Here is a 23,480-nt window from a genome sequence, read left to right as displayed (position 1 = left end):
TTTTAGGAATGGGATGAGTTTTACGTGCATTTTTAGGTTGAGGGTGGCGAAAAATTTTAGGTGAGTTAGATGCAAAAACATATCATGTCAACGAAATATGTCACGTCACAAGTGCTAAAATGGAGCTTGGTTGGCACATCAACAATTCTTTCTGTAAGAAAATATCGTCAGAAACCAAAACTATTGCAACAAAAGAAGAAGAAAGAAAAAAAAGAGACCAAACAAAAACAATCAATCACACACAAGGCATCACAAAAATCTCAATTTGTATTCCGTGCAGCACAGTGCTAGTAAAATAGATGTATTGCTCAATGTTTTGTTCTTTTTATCATGAGAAAAATGCCCGGAGATTCCTGTTCAGATACACCAAGACATATATGCTCATATACTATACTATCTAATTAAAATAAGATATCAAAGCTTTAAATCATAATCTCCAATAAAGCGGGGAATTGTCCCGTAACAAATTTGGACTTCACTCAATGACCTTTCTTATCATACAAGTCTGTTCTCTGCTGAAAATTGAACATCAAACAACCTCTGTCTAGCCTTACTTGCCTGCATTAGTAAAACCACACAATTGAGATTAATAAATAATTGCCTAAAAGGATTCTACTGCTACATAATCATCGAACAAATTTACACTTCACTCGTTGAAATTAAAACTGTAGTCAATTTAGTCCTCCAATTTACCAGATAACAATTTAGTCTTATAAAATAAACAACTTCAATTAATTTAGTCCTCTTTCTTTCCTTCAAATTTAGCACCACGGTTTTAAGTGTTATATTGTGTATCTTGATGCATGCAACAGCATACTATTCAAGTCAATATATACGTCTTTTATTAGTTTCTATGGATGTCAACTAAAGAAATATTTAGTTTTAAGGACTGAATTGATTTATGTTCTTTAATTTACAAGACTATTTTCCTATTTCGTAAATTTTAGGGACTGAATTGCTCGGCTATTACAATTTTGAGAACCGAAATGTTGATTTACTCCATAATCAATGTAACATAGCACAAGTGCTTAGAGAAAATTTTATCCAGATTGGCTATACGTTATACTGTCCTTAAAATTGTGAATCAAAGCACAATAAATTTGAAATTTGAGATTTCAAGATGAAGGTTAAAGTGCATACCAGTTGCTCCCAATTTATACAACATGTTATGATAGAAAGTAGAACACATTGAACAAAAGCACCGACTTGTATACCAATCCAAAGTCCTTTTCCTCCCACTTGAACCCAAAATGCCAATGCAGCAGCAACAGGAATCCCACATAAGTAGAAGGCTCCTAGATTGACATAAACTCCTATATGTTGCCACCCACAACCTCTAGCAACCCCTGAATAATAAAATAGTAAACAAACTTAGAGAATGTTTGTCTTATTGTGATAGAATTTAGATTTGTGAACTATCTTAAACAATATTCAACTAATTCTAGCATATTATCTTTAGTGATCATGTTGAGTCACTACAAACAACATAGAAACCTTGCATACGGAGCAATTTACCTGCGAGAACGCCTTGTATGCTGTCGAGTATAACGGATATAGAAACCAGAGGAGCCAAGACAGTGACGTATTTAACAACTTCTGTATCACTACTGAAAATGTAGCCATAAACATGGCGGCATGCAAAGAGGGTTGCGCTCACTATACTTGCTTCAGTGAGTCCAAGTGACATAGCAGCTAACACGGCAACACGTGCTTCAAATGGATTACCAGCTCCTAATTCATTTGAAACCCTTGTGCTATAATATTCAGAGACAAAAAATAATAATTCAATTGAATATAACTTCAATGGTTAGAAATTAGAATATTAAGAATAAATATGTTTATGATAAACTTGTAACCTTGCTGCAGCACCAATTCCAAATGGTATTGTATAGAGAGTTGCAATGGTATTGAGACTGTGGAAAAATATAAATAAAATTAGCAAAAACCTCACCAGACTATGAAAAAAAAATTGATCAATCACTATTAAAAAACTAAAGTAGCTAACATACCAAACTGATAGAACTGAAGTTTCAAGTTGTGGATTAGGTAAAAGTCCAGAGAGCAAGACAATTAGCTCATATGACCACCACTCAAGGCTACAATCATCAACATGAAAAAATAAATATATCATTCAAATTTAATGGAAAATAAATAACACAGCATCTTGTAGAACTCTTTTGGGAAATTGAAAGTAAATCAGCATTTTAGTCCTTGAAATCGTAAGGGTCGATCAGTTTTGTCACTCAAATTAGAAACTTTCAATTTATTCCATCGAATTTAAAAAACGGAAACGTTGATTCATTCAATGAATGAATATATACAAATTTAGTTGAAGAGGAAGATGAGTTACCAAACCATTACAGCAGAAGGTATAGCGAAGCGAAAAAACTCCCAAATTCCTTGAAATAGTTCCATAGAAATCGGTGCTCTAGTTTTTGCGCATGAGGAAGAGTATCTCATGTATAATCCAAGAAAAATCACATTTAACCAAATGGAAATGCTCATTGCAATTGCACCACCAATATTATTCAATCCTGTCTTGAATACCAAAGCCCAGCAAAGAGGTATATGGATACAAAGAGTGACACAAGAGCTTAAAAGCATTGGAATAAGCAAGCTTTGTATTTGAAAATATCTAACTAGTGGTTGCAATATTGCATATGCAAAAAGTGCTGGAAGAAGCCAAATTGTGAATCTTCCTGCTTCATGTGCAATTAGAGGGTCTTGTCCTGTGAAAACTAGTATGCTCTCAATGTTGATCCAAATAAAAGATAGTGGTAAACAAACCAATATGAGAGAAAATATAGATGTGTATGTTTGTATTCCTATTCTTTGATATTGTTTAGCTCCATAAGCTTGTCCACATGTGGTTTCTAGTCCACTAGCCATTCCCATCTGTTAGCATGAGTAAAATCATCAATGCATTAGGTAACTTGGAGAGAAAATTGTTAAATACATGTATCTCACTCTCAAAGGCTAACTCATAAGATGAGGGTGCACAAATCAATATATACATTGCACAACTCGGGAACATTGGCAATGTGATACTCAAATACAACTTCAATATCCACATTTTTGCCTAGCGTGGACCTAAGTCTAAGTCTGATTCTCACATGCCCTGCACCATGTTAAATGGATTTTGATCTTACTCCAAAAAAAACTAGTTTATAAGATGAGTGTGCCTAAACATGTATATACCTTGCTAATTTTTGAGCAAGCTAATAATGTTAGAAATAGTTGATGACGAAGATAAACTAATTGCTAAATACTAGTAAATACATTAATTTCACTGTCAATTCAATGCTTTAATGGTTCACAAGGTATTGAAATTTGGAGGTCTAACATACAATCTAAAGATGAGATTTTATGAAAGAGAAATGATATTTGTACAACCATTTTGCTACAACTTTTTGACAACTTTCTTTCTCATACTCATATGATATTATCCTCTCTCTTTCTTTTTCTCTCTCCATTGTTTTTGACCAATCAAAAGAGAGGAAAACAAAATTGTCACCAAAGTTGTCATTAAATGGATGTACAAATATCATTGTTCTTTATGAAAATGCAGAAGAAGACAAAAAATAGCAGCCATAGCGTTTTTGTCTTTTTGGGGTACGATTGGTGAAATTGGATGCATATTCCTGGTTTATAAGAAAAATATAAAATGTAATTCAAGGAAATTTGCATAATAATAATGAAGGTTCAGTACTTGATATTTATAGGTGAAATGGGGACCACAAAAAGTGGACTCACCGCATCTTTTTTGGGAGGATGTGGACACGCGACATCTAAAACAGTTAATGTCCCAAAATAATCAATTTATTAGAGACGAAAATCGAAAAACGGATATTATTTAGTTAAAAGAAATAGATAATATGAAGAAAAAAATACACCTTGAGGCACATTCCACACAATCCGCGGTAGGAGTATCTAACGTTAAAAAAAAATCAAGATACTAGTAAAATATTCATTATTTATTAAATGAGTTAAGTCTTTTTTTTTTTTTTTGGTTAGGAATGAGTTAAGTCTTCTATTATGCATAAAATGAAAAATGATGTGAAACATTGATCTAATTGTGAAAAAGATATTTGTGCATCGTACAAGACAAATTTATTTATGCATGTTATACAAAGGCTTGATACTTACAGTGAAGTTCTCTGCCCAAAAGAAATAGTTAAGTTTTAAGGAGATTCTTGTTGGGTTATGATGGAACTTAAGGATCACCCACATTTAGCATAAAACAACTATATAAATGAGTTGAACACCAGAATTTAACTTAAAATTTTTAAAGCATTTGATTTATACTCCATCCGTTTAAAATATAAGCAAAATTCACTTTTTAAATTTATTTATTTAATAAATGAACCTAAAATATAAATTTTATTTATATTTTAAAACGGATGGAATATCCTCATTTCACTTGTTTATAAGATGTTGAACTCCATTTTACTAAACAACGTGAATTCTACTTCACACGTGTTACACAACTCTTCCAAGTCTAACTTCATTTTTCTCATGGTCAAACAATAATGGCGGCCCAACCTCATGGCCCTCATCATTACCATTTAATGTTTTCTTTTAATTCACAAACATCTTCAAGGGTTATAGTCTTTACTGGTTACTCAAAACTTTTAATAATTAATTTTATATAAATAAAAAACACAGCTCACATACACATCAATCACTGTGAACTTAAACAAAGGAAGGCCGGAAAAAAAGGACTCTAACCTAAGGACAATACCAAAAGAACTTAAACAAAAGACTATGAATAGGAAAGATACCAATTCACAATTTTCATTTGCTTCTTTAGTCAAATGACTAAGATATTTTCCTTATAAAATTGTACCCGAAAGCTCATCTTCTAATTTAAAATTAATTAATTAAAAAAAAAAAACTATAGAAACATTCAAGTCAAACAAGATAGTAGCAGAAAACTAGGCAACCAAATAGGAGTATAATCAACTAATCAAGAAGCTAATTATAAGTACACTTCAAAACAAAAACAAAAAACTAATTATAAATAGTTTCAAATCAAAATTTTGAATTGATTATGCATTTGCACTCTAATTTTCAACTATAAAAAACAAAATAAATAAAATTATGCACCAAATCTTAATGATTTTAAAAAAAGAAAGTAATTTTTGAGCTTACCAGGAAGCTGAAACCGGTGACACCAGCAAAGGAAATGGCTAAGGCGGCACTAGAGAGATAGAGTTCACCTAAGTGACCAACAATCATGATGGACACAACTTGTAAAAGATATTGTGAAGATGTTACAGCTACCATAGGACCTGATAGGTAACAAATCCTCTTCAATTCTTTCCTGTAAATATCCCAACTAATTTCTCTATTCTTCCTCTCTTCTTCATCACCATTCTCTGCTTTCGAATCAATATGTTTTGATAAGAGACTCTCCTCCATCACTCTTCTCTCTTCACCCATTTTCAGAGAAGAAGAAGAAGAATACGTGATTGAGATTGGATAGAGAGATATATAAATAGAGTCGGTAACGTATGACAGTGTTTTGTGTCTCTCGTGTCTGGTGCCTTTCGCCTGTCAATTTATATTCAAATTCAATTTTGGTTTTTACTATATACACCCAATATAAATCATTCTATAAAATATTTTAACCTTTCATGTCATTTTACGAGACAATATTTGTTTTTTTTTTAAGAATGTCATTTACAAGGTCAATAAAGTATTAATGTTTCATACGGAAATTCAATCGATTGGAGTCTTATATCAAGAATGGGCAAGTATTTTTCTATTCTTAGAAGGTTTGGATGGAAATAGTTAGGTATGTTGGTTTTTGTAGTTATTTTTAGGCTTAAATGTTCATTTGTTCTTTTTTTTTTTTTTTTTATACGATAAACATATAATTTCATTGATTGAAACAAAGAGTATTACAAAAGATTAGAACAGAGTGTGTGGAGACATTCCTCATCAATACATTAAAGGTTGCACACCTAGCGAAATAAGCTAATGTTTGGACAACATCACATTTTGAGAGTACATAAATCAAGAGTGGTTCAGCAAACCAATATCTAAAATCTATCACCCAAATCAATTTCTTCCTCAAGTGTAGAAGACACCAACCGCCAATAAAACCACGGTGGTTTTAGTGGTGGCCAGATCGAAATCAGATCTGTTGAAGTTGGAGCAAACTACAGAGAAGTGGTTTGGAGGGGGGAGGCTTTGGTGGGGGTCTCTCTCCTTGAGAGAGAGATCTTTGACAGCAGTGGATGGATAACTTGATGGGCTGTTGTGTGGTTTGGACACTCTTCCAACCCTCCATGAAAGAACACATCAGAATCAAGGATCAAAGGAAAAAGGAAAGGGAAACTAGGAGTACCTAGGAGTGTACTCCCAAGTAGGGAGGGCGGGGAGGGCGGACCAGGAAGTGCTGAGGAACAACCACCACTTAGATGAATAGGAAACCCTAATACTAATTAAACGTTAAGTTTTAGGACCAAACTAATACTAATTAAATAAGTTAAGGGACCACAATTTAACGTTTTTTTGAATTAAATTAACAGAAGTGACCAAACCATTACTTTAAATAAAGTTAAAGGACGTAAACGGACCTTTTATTACTTATAAGACCAAACTGATACTTGAAATCAAGTTAAGGAACTAATTGAGCATTTAAGCCTTTTTTTCATCAAATAATAGTATCAAGTGGTAGAAAGATGGCTGAATGCATCCAATCTATATGGTTAGTAGCATGCATCTGGTCACTTTGAAAATTCAAAAAAAAAAAATTTAAGAAACTAAAATTATACTTCCGAAGCACAAGGTAGTCTAAAGGAAAACCAAATGGTCACAAAATATAATAGAGTTAACCTATGCCCATACATAATAAAGGGTTAAGCCACCACATATGATAATTAAATGACAAGTTATGAATTAACCACCAAAACGAGCGAAGCTTGACGTCGATAATAAGTTGAAGAGTGGAGACCGATTTGTCTGAAAAAATTCTGATGTTTCAGTCCTTCAAAATAATCCAATTACAAACGCACCAAATTATTATCAGCCAAACTCAGTGAGATTTAGAGGTACCAACAATATAATCAATCTGTTGTAAGTGGTCTCACATACTAAAGGTCAAAAATAATTTGATCTTTCAACAACATAAGATGAGTGGTGGAACAATCATTGTTATGGTAAAACTCTTATCTTGGACATGGATTAAATCCACGAAGAATGGATTTAATTGTGATCTTTATCATTGAAATTTTCAACCCTTGTTTTTTGGTTATAATGTTTCTTAGGATTTGTTTGTATCTTGGTCTTTGTATTTGGGAGACATAATGGGTCTGTTTGATAACACCTAAAAAAGAGTTTATAGTTTATAAACTCGTTTGACAAAAAAAGTTCTGTTTGGTAACACTTTTTCACCATAAGCTTATAGCTTATTTCACAAGCTTATAAACTATTTTTCAGAAGCTATTCCAAGTAACGTTTGAGCTTATAGCTTATAGCTTCTCACTTTTAATTTCAATTTTACCCTTATTATTCTAACTAAATTCCATTTTTTACCCTTAATCATTTATTATATTATAAATTAAAATACATATGTTTTAAATATGAATGCTATTTTTTTTTATGAATGAAAGATCCTTTTTTTCTCAATAGAAAAAGATATTTCTTTTACCGTTACGTTTAAGTTTTTTTCGTTACAATTGTTACGTTTTTTTTTTGTGGGACTATTTCAATATTTAATGTCACATTTTTTTTTTTGCGAAATGACACACTATTTTTGTGTGATATATCATAATTGTAGAGAATAAAAACAAGACAATAATTTTATCCAACAAAAAAAATGAGAACGTTACGTTTACCTTCAATATATATATTTGTACAAACTATATTTATTGTTTCGTTTAAAATTTTTTACACTTTATATCTAATTTTTTTAGGCAAATAAAAATAAATATAAATTAACATTTAGGAATTAAAATTAATTTAATAATAATTTTAAATTAACAATTTTAAATTTTTAAATACTTTAAACATTAATTGATATAAACTTTATTATGAATTAAAAATGTCCTTTTATGTAATTTTACATCTATCAACTAATTGAACCGCTAATTTTACCAAACAATTCAAGTAGCTTATCAGCTACTAGTCATCAGCTATCAGCTAGCTCATCAGTCATCCGCTAATTTTACCAAACAGAGCCAATATGTTTTGTTGACTTGGACTTTCTTATAATTCTCTTTGATGACACATATTGTGCTATGATTGTATTAGTGTGTACTTTCGCCGGTCATATATATAAAAAACAATTAATTTTTTAGATTTATTAAATAATTGATATATTTGATTTAAATTGTAGATCAAATACATTAATTATTAAATGAATTTAAAAAATAAATTATTTTTTATAAATAGGACTGGAGGAAATAGGTACTTATTTGACATTTTCGAAAGAAAAAAAACCATCAATGAGTGACAATTTTGTAAAGTAAATAATAATTTTAACTCATTCAAAATTAAGTATGTTTCTTTTTTCCATGTCTCCTTTTATTTCGTTGAGACTTTAGGTAAATATTTCGTCTTTATTTTATTATAAGTTGTTTTGACATTTGCATACATATTAAGAAATATAGTTAGTTTTGTATTCAAAAGCGAAATCACAAATGTCTTTACAAAATTATCTCTTAATATTAACATGGGAAAAAGATATTAAAAGAGTAGAAATAAAAGAGGGTAATAAATGATAAATGGTATTTTTTTTTTTTTAAAAATCATTAATGATACAATGATATTGTAAAGTGATTTATAAATAAAACACAAATACTTTTTCTCAAAGTGACATATAATAAAATACATAAAAGACTGCAAATAGTTTTTGTCAAAAGAAACTCATCTAGTCATCTAGATATTAATTAATGTAAAGAACAAATCGATTGGTACATGTTTTTTTTTAGAGAAATTAAAATGTATTGGTACATGTTGAATTGTTAATTGTATGGTAGAAAATTCTCTATCATTATTATTATTATTTCATACGTTTGTTTTTGGTTCGCCACGTTGTGGATGCTAACCACTTCGTTTTTTTTTTTTTTGGAAATACTCTAATAATAATATATCATTATTATTTGTCAATTTTTTTTGGACAACTTATCAAATTTTTGTTTATATATTATGTATTATATATAGAGACTTCGATATCATGGAACTCTAGCCGTATAAGAAAAAAAGATAAGATGGATGATAGATTGGTAATGTTATTATATTTGTCTCATTCTAAATTTCTAATCTTGATAGTCATCCCTTTCTTCTTGCCTTTGGTTTTTCCACTCTAGCTATTAAAATATGTTACACCCTATGATACACAGGTTGGTGAAGAGGGGAAGACGTTTAAAATTATTGCCCATAAGTGACCTAACAATTATTATTAGAAGACCCTGGTGGCGGCCGACCTTGCATATATTATGTATTGTCCTTACCAACTGAGCTAAACTCACGAGGACAGAAGACCCTCATCAAGTAACAATGTGATTATGTTGGTTGATACCATATTAATTATGAACAAAAAACTTAATTAAAAGAAGTTTAATTTTTTTTTTTTTTTTTTAAGTATTTTAGTTGCTAGAAATTTACCTTTTAAGTTAAGGTGGGGATAAACGAGGAATCTAACGTTCGAACCTCAGTCCTTGCATACTGTAATGTTTCCATGTCAACCTTAGAGAAACAAAGTTTAATTTTTTTTGGCCGGTATAAAAAGTTTTATATTGCCATCAAATCACAAATAGTGTGACTTTAAAATTGGATATAATTAAAAATCAAATATTTTTTTAATGATTCAACAATTAGGAGTGATTGACATTGTAAATAATAATATTTACATCAACAACTTATATTCAACTAAATAAAATAAAAAATTAAATTGTCATACGACATTAGTGTAATAGAAGCTGGACTTATTTTTCTTTAATATGACAAAACTGGGTTTGTCCTTTCTTTTTTAGAGGCTGGATTTATCCATTTTTACAAGTGGATTTGTCCACTTGTAAATGATATTAATATTTTTGAATATCATGAATCAATGATCGGGGTATGACTAGTTTTACTATTGTGTTATTATTGATTGATAAATGAAAATGACGCAAACACATAGATGTAGATAGATTTCCTTGGTGTTAAATGCAGGTCTTGTTCCTGTTGTTGACAATGGAAACATCAAACAAATCTTGAGACTCCACTGTGATTGGATCAACATAGAAAGTATGAACTCGAAACACAAACATCTGGTCAAGGTTGCTGCAGCAGAGAAGATGTTGAGAAAGCTAAAGAGCAACTATGTACATTTTCATATTGCGGCTGGTTAGAGGTCACTGTGATTCTGGTAAACTCATTGTGATGTCAAACAAAGGCAAAACTATGATTGTCTGTGGCGTGGTAGTTTTGGCTATCCCAATTTTTTTTATTTGAATAATTTAGTATATTGTGTAATTAGCTACCTCAACAATGTATATTTAGCTTATACAAATGAGCTTATTTGTCGAAAACTAATAGAAAAGGACACATACAAATTAATTTATTTAATCTTATTTTGACACTTTCAATCTCAGTTCAATCAACTGCAATTGAACCTGGCTCGACCCAATACAACCTCAGTTACATCTGGTTCGACAGACTGCTAAGTAACCATTAGCCAAGAAAATTATCGGACGAACTGACTGATTCCTGATTGAATCAATTGAGCCATCCAGTTCAGTTCAGTTTTAAAAACATGGTATGAAGAAAAAAGAAGAAAAACATTAGTGTATAATATCCATTTTTTTTCTTTTGCAGCCCTCTAATTATATGTAGTGTTTAGTGAAGAATGCATCATGACCCCTTTCTACAAATTACAGCAGCATCATATATATTATATTATCTTGTGGATCTCTTACGACAAACAATTTGATGCAGCAAAGATCATTTACAATCACAATCTTAACGCCAAGACTATTACATACATAAGATAAACAAGATAAGGACAGACTAAAAACAGGTACGCAAAAGCTACTATTCACAACTTAAAAATTTCTATAAGTTAATAACATTTATATTTAAAACTATCATAAGTATAGTAATTGGAAGCATTTAGTATATGGGATCATTTCTTCAATCAAACAAAAATATAAGTCAAAAGTTCCTAGGGCAAAAACAACAATACTCGAAAAAACAGAAAGTTAAGCAAAACCAAAACCAAACCAGAAACATCGATAGAAGGAATCACATAAAAATCTAAAAGAACCAATAATAATAATGGATGCTTAATGGGTAATCTCAAAACCACAGGAGTTACATCATGTCAATAAAGAATCCAGACAAATGAAGAGGAGAGACTCTGAAACATAAATTCATAAAAATCAGAGTTCGCCAGGAAATTGGCCAAAGCTTCATGTTCAATGTAAAACCATTCATGGATTTCCACCAAAGCAACTTAAGCTTTTGGGAGTGGTTCTTGAACATGTGACAACTTGGCCAAAGATGCTTTTAAACTGTGCTTAAATATAAAAGGATTATGTGAAGAGTGAGAAAGAGAACTAAGAATTAATATGAATTAGCCAGAGGAGCAGTAAATTCTAGAGGATTACAATTCATAAGCTAATGTATCCCATCGACAGAGGAACAGTGAATTAGCCAGGCACTCAATACTAGAAAGTATTGAGTTACCTTTCTCACTTTGAAATGAGTCAATTTTTTCAAGACATAACTAAAAATCATGTTAATAGTTAGTTATAAGGCCTACAATAAGAATTTTTTTGCACTTTACATATTTAACAAAGAGCATAAATTGTATCTAGTTCGGTTCACCGCCTAAACCAAGAACAAATTATACAAGCATAAAGACAAGCAGGGCTGTTTTTAAAGAGTTTTGTATCAGATTGCAGAAAATTTATGAAAACTTGAGACTTGGGTGAGTTATTGGATCAGAACCACAAAGGGGCATAGCAAATTGAAATTAAATTCAAGACAACAAGAGAAACAGCACAGCGAACGCTTACAATCCAGACAAAAGTTTCTTTCAGAAAAACACAGATTGATCCATGCTTGCACAGGCGTATCTCACAAAACTCACCATTTTTTCGCAAGGATTGGGCATATCATTTTATCTGTAATAACATGTGAGGAACCATGAATAGTATGCATAGTGAACGAAAGGAAGATCAAACAAAACACAGACACAGTCTCAAACCTGACTTCCAGCCCTGTAGCAGCAAACTCATCTTATACGTGGCATATAGCCATTTTTGTAAGTCACTGCATTGAACAAAGAATTTAACAGGAATCCTTCCCCGCGTTCAATAGCAACTAGCAGCATTTTCAATATTTTCATTTTCACTGATAATCTCCTCACAATCTATCAATAGATTGATTATCTCTTCTAAAAGATGGTGATTTTCCCACAAAAGTTAACAATTATGTAGTTGTCAACCATGCAATAGGTGAAGGACAAATTTAGTGATTTTCACCTTTAATGACCTAAGCTTCATCTTATTGAAAAACTATATGTGATAATAATCTTTCTAGCAAGCATAACGAGTGAGGGCAGAGTTGCAGAACACATAGTACATAACAAACGAGAGTGCAAAATTGCAACATTAGAAACAAGTTAAAGATAAACTCATATGGGAGAGAAGATATATGGTAGCTAATAAATAGTTAATTCACTTAAGAGTAGCAACTAAATTTATCCATAGCTAAGAATAGACAATTAAGTTAATATTACAGTTAAAACTATTCAATAAAATAATAATACATCCATCCAATAATGAAACATAAATTGCAAAGTTCTTCCACCATAATGGCAGTTAACCGTCAAATTAGATCATATTAAAAGGCTTCTTTCCATTTCATTTGTATGCAGAGACAATCCTATGTCCTTCAACTAACTGAAAGCTTACATTTGCGAGAAATCCTTGGAAACGAGGATAACTCTTCTTTTAAAATACGCCGATTTGGCTTTGGATTTGATGAATGGCTAATGTTGATTTTCATGACCCCTAAAAGCCGCGCATTCAGTAGAATATATTTTGTAAATCGAAGTTCATCTTCCCGGCCTTCATAGTTTATAGTACATGATCTGAGGTGAGACGAAATGCATTCAGGAACAAAATTTGGGTATTTCCAATTAATATTGTCGGGTGACAGCTGCAAAACATATACAAAAATAAGATTTGTGAAATACAGTCGAAGTAAAGAAGGAACAAAAACAATCCACAAACATAAGAAACCTTATTAATTCTGAGAACTTGAATATTAGGGCAATGCTGAAGCACTTCCATTACATGATCCCAGTGATGAAAGTTATACATGCATAATTGAAGGAGGATTAGGTTTCGAAATATAGGAGAGAGTATGTTATAGGAATTGATCTCCGGATCAGGAAGCCTGCTTCTCATCTACAATTAAAATAAAAATGAAACTCAACATCGACTCATTATATATCATCAATAAATAATTCATTGGTAACTTAACTTACAGTGAGTGCTAAAAACTCGACATTGTGAATTGCTCTAAACGGAACCTCGTCTGCATTGATTTGAACTCTGATCAACTTGGGTAAGATTTTAAACTCTCCAGTGGCGGTGGCTTTACTAAGAGTAAAAACCTCATCAGGCTCAGGTGTTGGTTCTTTATAGTAAATGTTAGCAATCAAATCTTCCAAAACGGGACATCCATAGAGAATCTTGTTGAAATTCGTCTTATTTTTCAAATAAACGCGATCCAAATGAAGAATTTTCAACAATGGAAGATCAACAGTGATATTACCAACGATTATTTTTAGCGTCTTCAATTTGAGAACAACGAGTGATGGAAATCTGAAAATACTTGGCCGCAAGGGGATCGATCGCCACGTACCGACGAGATTGAAATTCTCAACGGGATGTCGTTTTGCAGTTCCGATCCAAAGGTCAAGATTGAAATGTTTCCAATTAGGAGAACCACAATTGAGGTGAAGCGTTTTGATGAGATCGGTGGAGAACGTGACTGTGTCGACGAAGCGACAGAAACGGAGGAAGGTATCTTCGTCTAGAACGGATTCGTCGTCGAAGGATAGAGATGTGAGTAATTTGTAAAGTGGGGTCCATCTTTTGGAGAGAACGGTGGTGGTGAAAGCGAGTTTTGTTGGGAGAAAAGAGAGTATTCTACAGAGTATATCATCTGGTAAATGGCTGATCCTATCGACTGGGGGTGAGTTCTCCATTTTTAGGGTTTGTGAGTGGAGACGAAGCTGTGGCTATGGTTTGGGATATGACAATTTTGAAAGACTAAATCTAGAAAATTATGGCCTTACACAAAATCTAATCCATTGAATTACGTCTGTGTTTGGTTATGGGATAATTGATTTTGATTGAATTGATTTTTGTTAAAAATGACTCGAATATAAATTGATTTATGTTTGAATATCTTGACATAAAAGTGATTTTTATTAATTGATGATGTAATTACCAAAAAAAAAGGTTTCAATACACATATTAAAATTAGAGTTAATTTCTATTTCATATAATTATTTAAATTTATTTTGTATCATTAAATTCAATTATGTTTAGAAAGAATTGTTTTGACAATTATTTATAGATTTTTTTATAGATTATTAAATATGAAAATAATAAGATGAAACTTGGTTTTGAAGCTCTACATTGAAAAAAATTGAAACTTACCGTAAATAAAATTGGTTTAGAAAGTCACCCATGTAATTGAAATTCACCGAAAAAATTAATCTGCTAACTCAAAGCTAGGAAAATAATAAAATTGAAGGTTGTTGAATGAAATGGAAACAAGGATAAACATGGAAAATTGGGAGCAGCTATTATTAAAATAACAAATCAAGTTAAGTGAATTTTCACCGTGACCGTAGAAGCTATAAGTACTGGCTTCCATGTAAAGCGATTTTGAGGGCTGGAATCAATTTAAAACATGATTACCTAAACACTTTTTTTTTTTTAACAAACTCACTTTTACCTTTTCAAACTCACGTTTGAGGTTTGCAAACGCACAACCAAACGAGTGCTACATTAATCCTACGGTTGAGGTATTTCACTGTGATAAAACTCAGGTGAATTATGGAAATACTTAGGTGTCTTTGGCTTTGGTGTTTTGGATGAAGAAATACTTGGGTGTCATAGTCCTTTGGTGTTATTAGTGACATTGATTCATTTTTAGATGAGAGAAAATGATGATGAATGATTAAAATAAATTATTTAGATGAAAGATAATGAGTGATTGAGAGCGAGATAGGAACAAAGGTACTAATGGCACCAAAAGCCAATGGCACCTAAGTGCTACCCCTTTGAGCGTCTTTAGTTCATTTTAGATGAGAGAATATTGAATAAATTATTAAAATAAATTATTTAGATGAGAGAAAATGAATGGTTAAAAGAGAGATAGGAACAAAGATACCAAAGACAAAGACACTGAAATGCAACCCTTGAATTACATTAATATTTTCTTGAAAATCGTGTAGTTATTGATCCAGATAAAATTTCTTTTTGCAAGTTAATTTAGTTTAATTAAACAATTCTCTTATGATACTTGTTAATAAGACTCGTGTTATATTGTAGTTTACTTCTCCATCTCATATTAGGTGTTTATGTGAGTTTTATACGGGTATTAAGGAAATAATTAATAATGTTGATTTCAAAGGTAAAATATGTGTCATTTACTAAAATACTCTTATTAATTATAGTTAATAGAGTAGTTATAGACGATTGAAATGTACTAAATAAAGGTATGTTAATGGAAAAAAAATGTTGTATTGGTATTGAAATACGGACAAATAATTTGAGATAAAAAATTATAAAACAGAACACATAATTTGGGACAGGTGAGTATGTTATATTCTATATAGAAAGATATAAATAAATTTGCCATCTTATATATTGTTATGAACATGTTATATTATAGGATTTATCTGTGTCACAATATTTATCATTTTCTGAAGAATTTACACATGCTAAGAAATTAAATGAATTATTTTTCAAAAGTGACAAGTATTTGTAAATAGACGAACACTAAGATATCTGTCATGTTTCACTTATTAATTGTATATAAAAAGATAAATAAATATTTTTGACTATAAAGATTAAAATAAGTTTTTTTTATCATGTCCCATATTGTTTCCACCGTTGTTTATCCTATTTATGTGAATTGTTTATATTTTAATAAATTAATTTTTTTTTAATTCATAATTTAAATAATATTATAAAAGAAAGTTGATTTATTTTATCAAAAAATAAAGTGTGATCTTTATACACTACTAATCTAAAAAGTTTTGCAATGTCATCAAATCACAAATATATTCATTTGTCTGACTATTATTAAAGCCAAATATTTTTTTAAGTATATCACTAAAATAAGAAACTAAAATTGTCACATTAGCCTAAGAGAGACATAGCTACATCCATTATTTCTCTCTAATATGACAAGACTGGATGTTGTCCACTTGTAAATGAGATTAATATATTTTATGTGATGAATTGATGATTGGGGTATGATTAGTTTTTCTATTATGTAATTTATGATTGATTAATGAAAAAGACGCAAACACATAGATGTAGTTAGATTTCCGTGGTGTTAAATGAATTTCTTGTCCAGTACTTTGACAATGGAAACATCGATTCTTGAGACTCCATTGTGTTCAGACCAACATGAACTGGATGCCCAAACATTTGATCAAGGTTGTTGCAGCAGAGAACATGTTGTTGAGGAAGCTAAAAAGCAATTATGGCTAGCAGGACCACTTATTGCCGTTAGTTTGTTGCAGTATAGCTTACAAATGATATCTATTATGTTTGTTGGTCATCTTGGTAAACTTCCTCTTTCAGGTGCTTCTTTGGGAAACTCCTTTGCCTCAGTCACTGGCTATAGTGTTTTGGTGAGTGGGCTATGTTCATTTTCTTCTAATAAATCTTTGACTTGATTTTGCGATATGTTAATGTTACTTATAACTTATGTCGTGTCTATCAGTTGTTTTCAGCTTATTTCCATAAGTTCTACATGATAGCTTGTGCAAATAACTTATATGAAAACTGTTTGGCTTTATTTTACTTCTGTTATAGAAATAGGCTATACAAAATATTTCTACGATAAGTGCGTATGCTATAATCGCTTAATTAAGTTGTTTATACAAACATGGCTTAGTTTGCAAGCATAGTTGAACTTCCTATGTTTCAAATATGTCTTTGAAGTTAGGAATGGGAAGTGCATTGGAGACACTATGTGGCCAAGCCTATGGAGCTAAGCAGTATCACATGCTAGGAGTTCACACACAAAGGGCAATGCTAGTCCTTCTGGTGTTGAGCATTCCCTTATCTTTAATCTGGTTTAACACAAGCAACCTTCTCATAGCATTAGGCCAAGACTATGAAATATCAACAGAAGCTGGAACATTTAATAGGTGGATGATCCCTGGCCTTTTTGCTTATGCCATCATTCAATGCCTCAACAGATTTCTACAAACACAAAACAATGTTCTTCCAATGCTTATAAGCTCTGGAATCACAACTTTGGTACACCTTGTCTTTTGTTGGGTTTTTGTGTTTGAATATGAATTAGGAATCAAAGGCGCAGCCTTGGCAATAAGCTTGTCCTATTGGGTTAATGTGTTCATGTTGGTGATTTACATAAATTCAGCTACAGCTTGTGCATCAACTTGGACTGGAGTTTCGAAAGAAGCTTTGAATGATATTCTTAGTTTTTTAAGGCTTGCGATGGCTTCAACACTTATGATATGGTAATCTAACTCTCCTTGATTGAACTAATAAAGTTGTAACTTCTTCCCTCTCACTCAAACTCGTTTCTACCGGACATTGTTTTAGAAATAGGACCAGATATCGAATCGGTAAGACTTCTAAGTCATTGTTCAATTAGTTCAATCGGTCCAGCTACGGCTGAACAAAATGATAATAAACGAATTTAAAGTATTAAAAAAAGTCTTACAAAAATGTAAGGAAAAAAAAACCTTGTTGAAACAGTTGCAGTTGAACTGTGGTTAAATCCGTTGAACCCCGGCTCAACCAGTTAACCTTTAACTAGAACCAAACCAACAAACAAACTGACCGATCCCTGATTCAACCGGTTGAACCGGCCGATTGTTAAAACATTACCATGAGAACAAGAGAAGAAAAAGAATGGTGTATAACATCCATATTTTGCTTTACATTTTCCTAAGTTTGTTTCTTTGACAGTTTAGAATATTGGTCCTTCGAGATGGTTGTTCTTCTCTCTGGCCTTCTACCAAACCCACAACTAGAGACATCTGTACTATCAATAAGGTAAATTCCATTAACTCATTGATCTATTATTCTAAGACTACATCCTCGTCAATTGGTCACGGAAAAATGAAAAGAGCCAATTGACCAAGATTCCATCATATTCATATGAACCTTTTCTTTTATGGCAGCCTTAATACATGTTGGATGGTCTATATGATCTCTGTTGGTCTTGGTGGTGCCATAAGGTTAGTGACAATACGTTAAATGTTTTTATTTTATAATAATACTAGCATAGTTGTGACTTGTGATGCAAGTTTTGTTACTTCTTGTTATAGTACTTATTGAACTAATGGTTTCAATGAAGCACACGAGTGTCAAATGAATTGGGTTGTGGGAATGCAAAAGGTGCACTTTTGGCTCTCCGTGTCATGATTGTGATTGCCATAGTAGAGGGTACAACAGTAGTATTGGTTACCATTTTGGTAAAGAATGTTTGGGGAAAGCTTTATAGTAATGAAGATGAAGTTATCAAGTATGTTGCCAAGATGATGCCTCTCCTGGCACTGTCTGACTTCCTGGATGGTTTCCAGTGTGTGCTTTCTGGTAACACTCATTCCTCGCAAGTCAAAACAATCAAACCCTGTGATCATATGATTATATACAGGGCTTGTTCAATTTTAGAAACCAGTTTTTATTTTCACTTTGTTTTCACGTAAATTACGAAATTATCACTTCATTTTCACTTATTTTGAAAGATTTGTACATTCTATTAATCTAGATTTTGTCCAGGAGGTAATGGTTGTTCCAACTAGGAATCAAACTCGACTCAAGTACTCCTAATTGATTCAACTTTGATTGAAGTTCATTAATTACTTGAGTCAAACCTGTCATGAATTAACTTTGTTTGAACTCAATTAGTGACATAAGCAAGCACTTGTGAGACTATTTGAGAGAACTTACGAAAAAATCTTATGGCATGTCCATAACCTTTTTTCACTATAAGCTCTTCAAGGTAGCTTATGAAAACAATTAAAGACTGTTTAACTTTATTTTATTTGTTATTGCAGAAACAGCTTATAGACAAGCACTTATATGAGAAGTGCTTATGCTATAAGCACATAATTAAGTTGTTTATCTATAGAAAATGCTTATTTAACCCAAACAGCCTTGAAGTTGCTCATAATTCATAAATTTTTATGATACTAATTAACAAATGGTTTCCATTTAATATCTTGTTTGGCTTGAACAGGAGCTGCTAGAGGTTGTGGTTGGCAAAATCTATGTGCATCTATAAACCTTGGTGCTTACTATGTTGTGGGAATTCCTTCTGCTATCCTATTTGCCTTTACCTTCCATATTGGAGGGATGGTGAGTGAGATTCTTTCTCACCAAAAATTCTAATTGCTAAGAGAAGCGTTTGTGCTTTGTGTTCCTGCTTACAAAATTGAACATTGTTATTGGCAGGGGCTTTGGATGGGAATCATATGTGGCCTTTGTGTTCAAGGGATAGCTTTGGTTACAGTGAATGCATGCACAAATTGGGATAGAGAGGTAAACATATTTTATGCTTCAAAGTTCAACCATTTCAATAGGTTGAGGTGAGCAAGAACCCAAGAGTAATCAAATAACAGACAAAAAGGCCAAAATGACATTTATTTTGGTATGCCAAACAAGTGTTGCAATTGATTAACTTGTCGTTAATTTTATGCAGGCTATGAAAGCAGTTCACGCGAATCAGAAAACTGAAGCAATGACAGAACGGTATATAGATAGGCAAACAAGTGAATGAAGAGATGTGAGTATACATATAACTGAGTTGTTTTTGGTCATATTTTGATATATGTGAGGGATTTTGTACAATTGTTGAATTTTTATAGGAAGCACATCCTTGTTTGATTTTTATAGGAAGCACATTTAGATACGAGGGATTCTGTACAATTATACCCTTTAAATTATAGTTGTCAATTTTTTTAGATAGATCACTATAGCTGTTTCTATTGTTGTTTTTTCTTCCGGTAAACCTAGCAATTTCATTAGCTAAATCATAAAACATTACAATTCCATTGGACACAATATGTTGAGACATTCTTTATCCAAACCTTAAAACAAGAACAACTAGCTAAACAAACTAAGATTTTGACAACAATACACTATGAGAGTTCATAAAATCAATGCAGGGTTATAAACCAATATCTAATACCTACCGTTATGATAAAGTTCATAAATCTGAGAGTTTTGGATTCAATCTTTCATTATTTGATTCTTTGATAAAACGATGGATTACAAGAGAAGGTGCGTATATAGATGAGCTTAAGCTCTAACCGTTTTGCTGATGTGGCATAACAGTTTTTGCCGCTTTAAGGACAAAAGAGTACCATACATCCTCTTATACCAGAAAACAAGAGAACATTACAATACATCTGTAAACAAATAACCACATGACTAAAAGGGGTTGGCTATTTTTTTTTTTTGGATAACAAGAGGGCCTTAGCCCGGAAAAAAGAGAGAACTACCACTTAACAAAATGCGGAATCGAAATACCAATAGAGTCAATTAAAGTAACAAATTAATTTGAGCACGACAATGCTCATATAACATCAAAGAATAACCTCCATCACATGCCTAACGTCACAACGCAGCTCACAACGACACAAGCCCCAAAAAACCCTAACGTTGATACACAGGCCAACCCCTTAAATATTTTTCCATAGCCATAACCATAGCCACTCCCTTAGAACCTCGCAACGTTATTATATCGTTCTCGGATGGAGAACTCACCCCCAGTCGATAGGATCAGCCATTTACCTGATGACATACTTTGTATAATACTTTCTTTTCTTCCAACCAAATTCGCTTTCACCACCACCGTTCTCTCCAAAAGGTGGAAACCACTCTGCAAATTACGACGAATTGGTTGACGACGAATTGGTCTCTACTGACGCCTTCCTCCGTTCTGTGACTTTGTCGACACAGTCACACTCTCCACCCAACTCATCAAAACGCTTCACCTCAGTTGTCATTCTACTAATTGGCAACTTTTTGACAGGTGGATCAGAAATGCGAAATGCCACCCAGTTGAGAATCTGCAGATAATTAGTAGTGCTTGTGTGATCCGCCCAAGTATTTTCAGATTTCCAACACTCGTTGTTCTCAAATTGAAGAGGCTAAAAGTGGTTGATGATATCTCTGTTGATCTTCCCTTGCTTAAGACCCTTCATCTGGATAAGGTTCGTTTGAAAAATAAGCAGAATTTCAACAAGCTTCTTCATGGATGTCCCATTTTGGAAGATTTGATTGCTAACATTTACTATATAGAACCAGCACCTCAGCCTGAGGAGGTTTTTACTCTTAGTACAGCCACTGCCACAGGAGAGTTTAAAATCTTATCCAAGTTGATTAGAGCCAAAATCAATGTATGCGATGTTCCGTTTAGAGCAATTCATAATGTCGAATTTTTATCACTCACTGTAAGTTACGTTACCATTTAAATTGCAACATGGTTTTAAATTTTTCCTTTATACACTCTAACATTACCATTTTGAATTTCATGAGCAGGCTTACTGATCCAGAGATCAATTTCTATAACAGAGGCTCTCCTATATTTCGAGACTTAATCAACCTTCAATTAAGCATGTTTTACTTTCACCATTGGGATCATGTAATGGAAGTGCTTCAGCATTGCCCCAAGCTTCAAATTCTTCTTATTCTGAAGGTTTCTTATGTTTGTGGATTGTTTTTGTTCCTTCTTTACTTTGACTGTAGTTCACAAATCTTATTTTTGTATATGTTTTGCAGTTATCAGAGGACAAAATAAACTGGAAATACCCAAATTTTGTTCCTGAATGCATTTCATCTCACCTCATATCATGTACTATAAACTATGAAGGCTTGGAAGATGAACTTCAATTTGCAAAATATATTTTGCAGAATGCGCGGCTTTTAGGGGTCATGCAGATCACCGGTACTTTTTTATTTAAACAAAAGCCAAGTCTGCAACCTTTACAAGAATTATACTCGTGTCCAAGGATTTCTTCCGAATGTAAACTTTCAATTGGTTGAAGGACATAGGATTGTCTCTACATACAAATGAACGGGAAAGAAGGTTCTTAATATGATCTAATTTGACAGCGAACAGCCATTATGGTGGAAGAACTTTGCATTTTATCGTTTTATGCTTCATTTTTTGATGGATATATTATTATTTTATTGAATGGTTTTTATTGTAATATTAAACTAATGGTCTATTTTTAGCTACTGGTAAATTTAGTTGCTGTTAACTATCTATTAGCTACCATATATCTTCTCTCACATGAGTTTACCATTAACTTGTTTCTAACATCGCAACTTTGCACTCTAGTTTGGTATTCGTCAACTCTGCCCTCACTCATTATGTTGGGTGGAAAGATTATTATCATATATAGTTTTTCAAATGAGACGAGCTAAGATCGTTAAAAGCGGAAAATGAATTTCTTCAGTTCTGCGCCCTCAAAGTCAAATGTGAGCTTGATATCTTTGATATCTAATTTTTTTTTTTTTAGTCAATACTAGATTTGAGTTTAATCAAACTGTCGAAGTTGAACTTATTTGAAATCTCTTCCCTTTTTTGTCCAGATTTGAGTTTAATCATTCTATTGAAGTTGAACTCATTTGAAATCTCTTATCTTTTTTCATCAATAAAGAAATTTGTATCAACAAATGTAGCTTGTTGAGAATCATTATGTTTTGTTAAGAGTTGTTCCAACATCTATATTTATCGGATCACACTTATCATCGTCACAGATTTCGGTTGCTATATATGTAGCTCATGCTTTTTGTATAATTACATCAAGGAATAAAAATGGCTATATGCCACGTATATAAGATGAGGTTGATGCTACAAGGTTGTATGAGTTAAAGTGCTTCAAACTGATGATGCTAACAAAAAATATCAATACTAGTACTAATGAATTAATATGCTTGTCATCAATAAGAAACTATATTTTGATGTCTTTGAGTTTCGGCAGATAGTTTGTGAATTAATATGTTTTCAAACGTTATCTCAAAGAGTTGATGGTCCCTTCAATAATATAGTGCATAAAATCAATGAAAATCCTTACAAGGTTGAACTGCCAGAAATCTATGGTGTCTCAGCATGTAACAATGTTGCCAATCTTTCGCCATATTGGGATGATTGATTTGTTATTATTTCGAGGGAGTCAAGATCCCTTGCACCATCCTATTATTGACTCTAAGCTACTATCTTTGACATTTCCAAAT

The 23,480-nt window shown here is 32.2% G+C and overlaps 4 protein-coding genes across 4 annotated transcripts; 2 read left to right on the top strand and 2 right to left on the bottom strand.

Annotated features, from left to right (window-relative positions):
• Positions 1 to 228: 228 nt before the first annotated feature.
• Positions 229 to 5,554, bottom strand: LOC11418567 (protein DETOXIFICATION 12). Its single transcript, XM_003592541.4, has 7 exons — positions 5,152 to 5,554; positions 2,351 to 2,895; positions 2,010 to 2,096; positions 1,857 to 1,913; positions 1,516 to 1,754; positions 1,141 to 1,346; positions 229 to 558 (listed from the first exon to the last, which is right to left on the bottom strand). The coding sequence occupies exons 1-7, from the start codon at positions 5,440 to 5,442 to the stop codon at positions 496 to 498; spliced, it is 1,488 nt and encodes a 495-aa protein (XP_003592589.1). The 5' UTR covers positions 5,443 to 5,554; the 3' UTR covers positions 229 to 495.
• A 7,096-nt stretch (positions 5,555 to 12,650) lies between these two features.
• Positions 12,651 to 14,292, bottom strand: LOC11444992 (FBD-associated F-box protein At3g52670). Its single transcript, XM_003592539.4, has 3 exons — positions 13,490 to 14,292; positions 13,242 to 13,409; positions 12,651 to 13,158 (listed from the first exon to the last, which is right to left on the bottom strand). The coding sequence occupies exons 1-3, from the start codon at positions 14,213 to 14,215 to the stop codon at positions 12,892 to 12,894; spliced, it is 1,161 nt and encodes a 386-aa protein (XP_003592587.1). The 5' UTR covers positions 14,216 to 14,292; the 3' UTR covers positions 12,651 to 12,891.
• Positions 14,293 to 16,361: 2,069 nt separating this feature from the next.
• Positions 16,362 to 20,201, top strand: LOC11425385 (protein DETOXIFICATION 16). Its single transcript, XM_003592538.4, has 8 exons — positions 16,362 to 16,885; positions 17,199 to 17,743; positions 18,198 to 18,284; positions 18,413 to 18,469; positions 18,589 to 18,827; positions 19,474 to 19,592; positions 19,689 to 19,775; positions 19,936 to 20,201. The coding sequence occupies exons 1-8, from the start codon at positions 16,589 to 16,591 to the stop codon at positions 20,011 to 20,013; spliced, it is 1,509 nt and encodes a 502-aa protein (XP_003592586.2). The 5' UTR covers positions 16,362 to 16,588; the 3' UTR covers positions 20,014 to 20,201.
• Positions 20,202 to 20,336: 135 nt separating this feature from the next.
• LOC11421874 (putative FBD-associated F-box protein At5g56820) lies at positions 20,337 to 22,478 on the top strand. Its single transcript, XM_024771501.2, is given in 3 exon segments — positions 20,337 to 21,696; positions 21,774 to 21,936; positions 22,020 to 22,478. Coding segments are annotated over 3 exon segments (1,134 nt in total). The 5' UTR covers positions 20,337 to 20,989; the 3' UTR covers positions 22,284 to 22,478.
• Positions 22,479 to 23,480: the final 1,002 nt, after the last annotated feature.

The sequence above is a fragment of the Medicago truncatula genome, chromosome 1 (genome assembly GCF_003473485.1).
Source record: "Medicago truncatula cultivar Jemalong A17 chromosome 1, MtrunA17r5.0-ANR, whole genome shotgun sequence".
NCBI classification, from domain to species: Eukaryota; Viridiplantae; Streptophyta; class Magnoliopsida; order Fabales; family Fabaceae; genus Medicago; species Medicago truncatula.
Note: the sequence above shows the minus strand (reverse complement) of the source record. Positions and strands in the feature narration are given on the sequence as shown.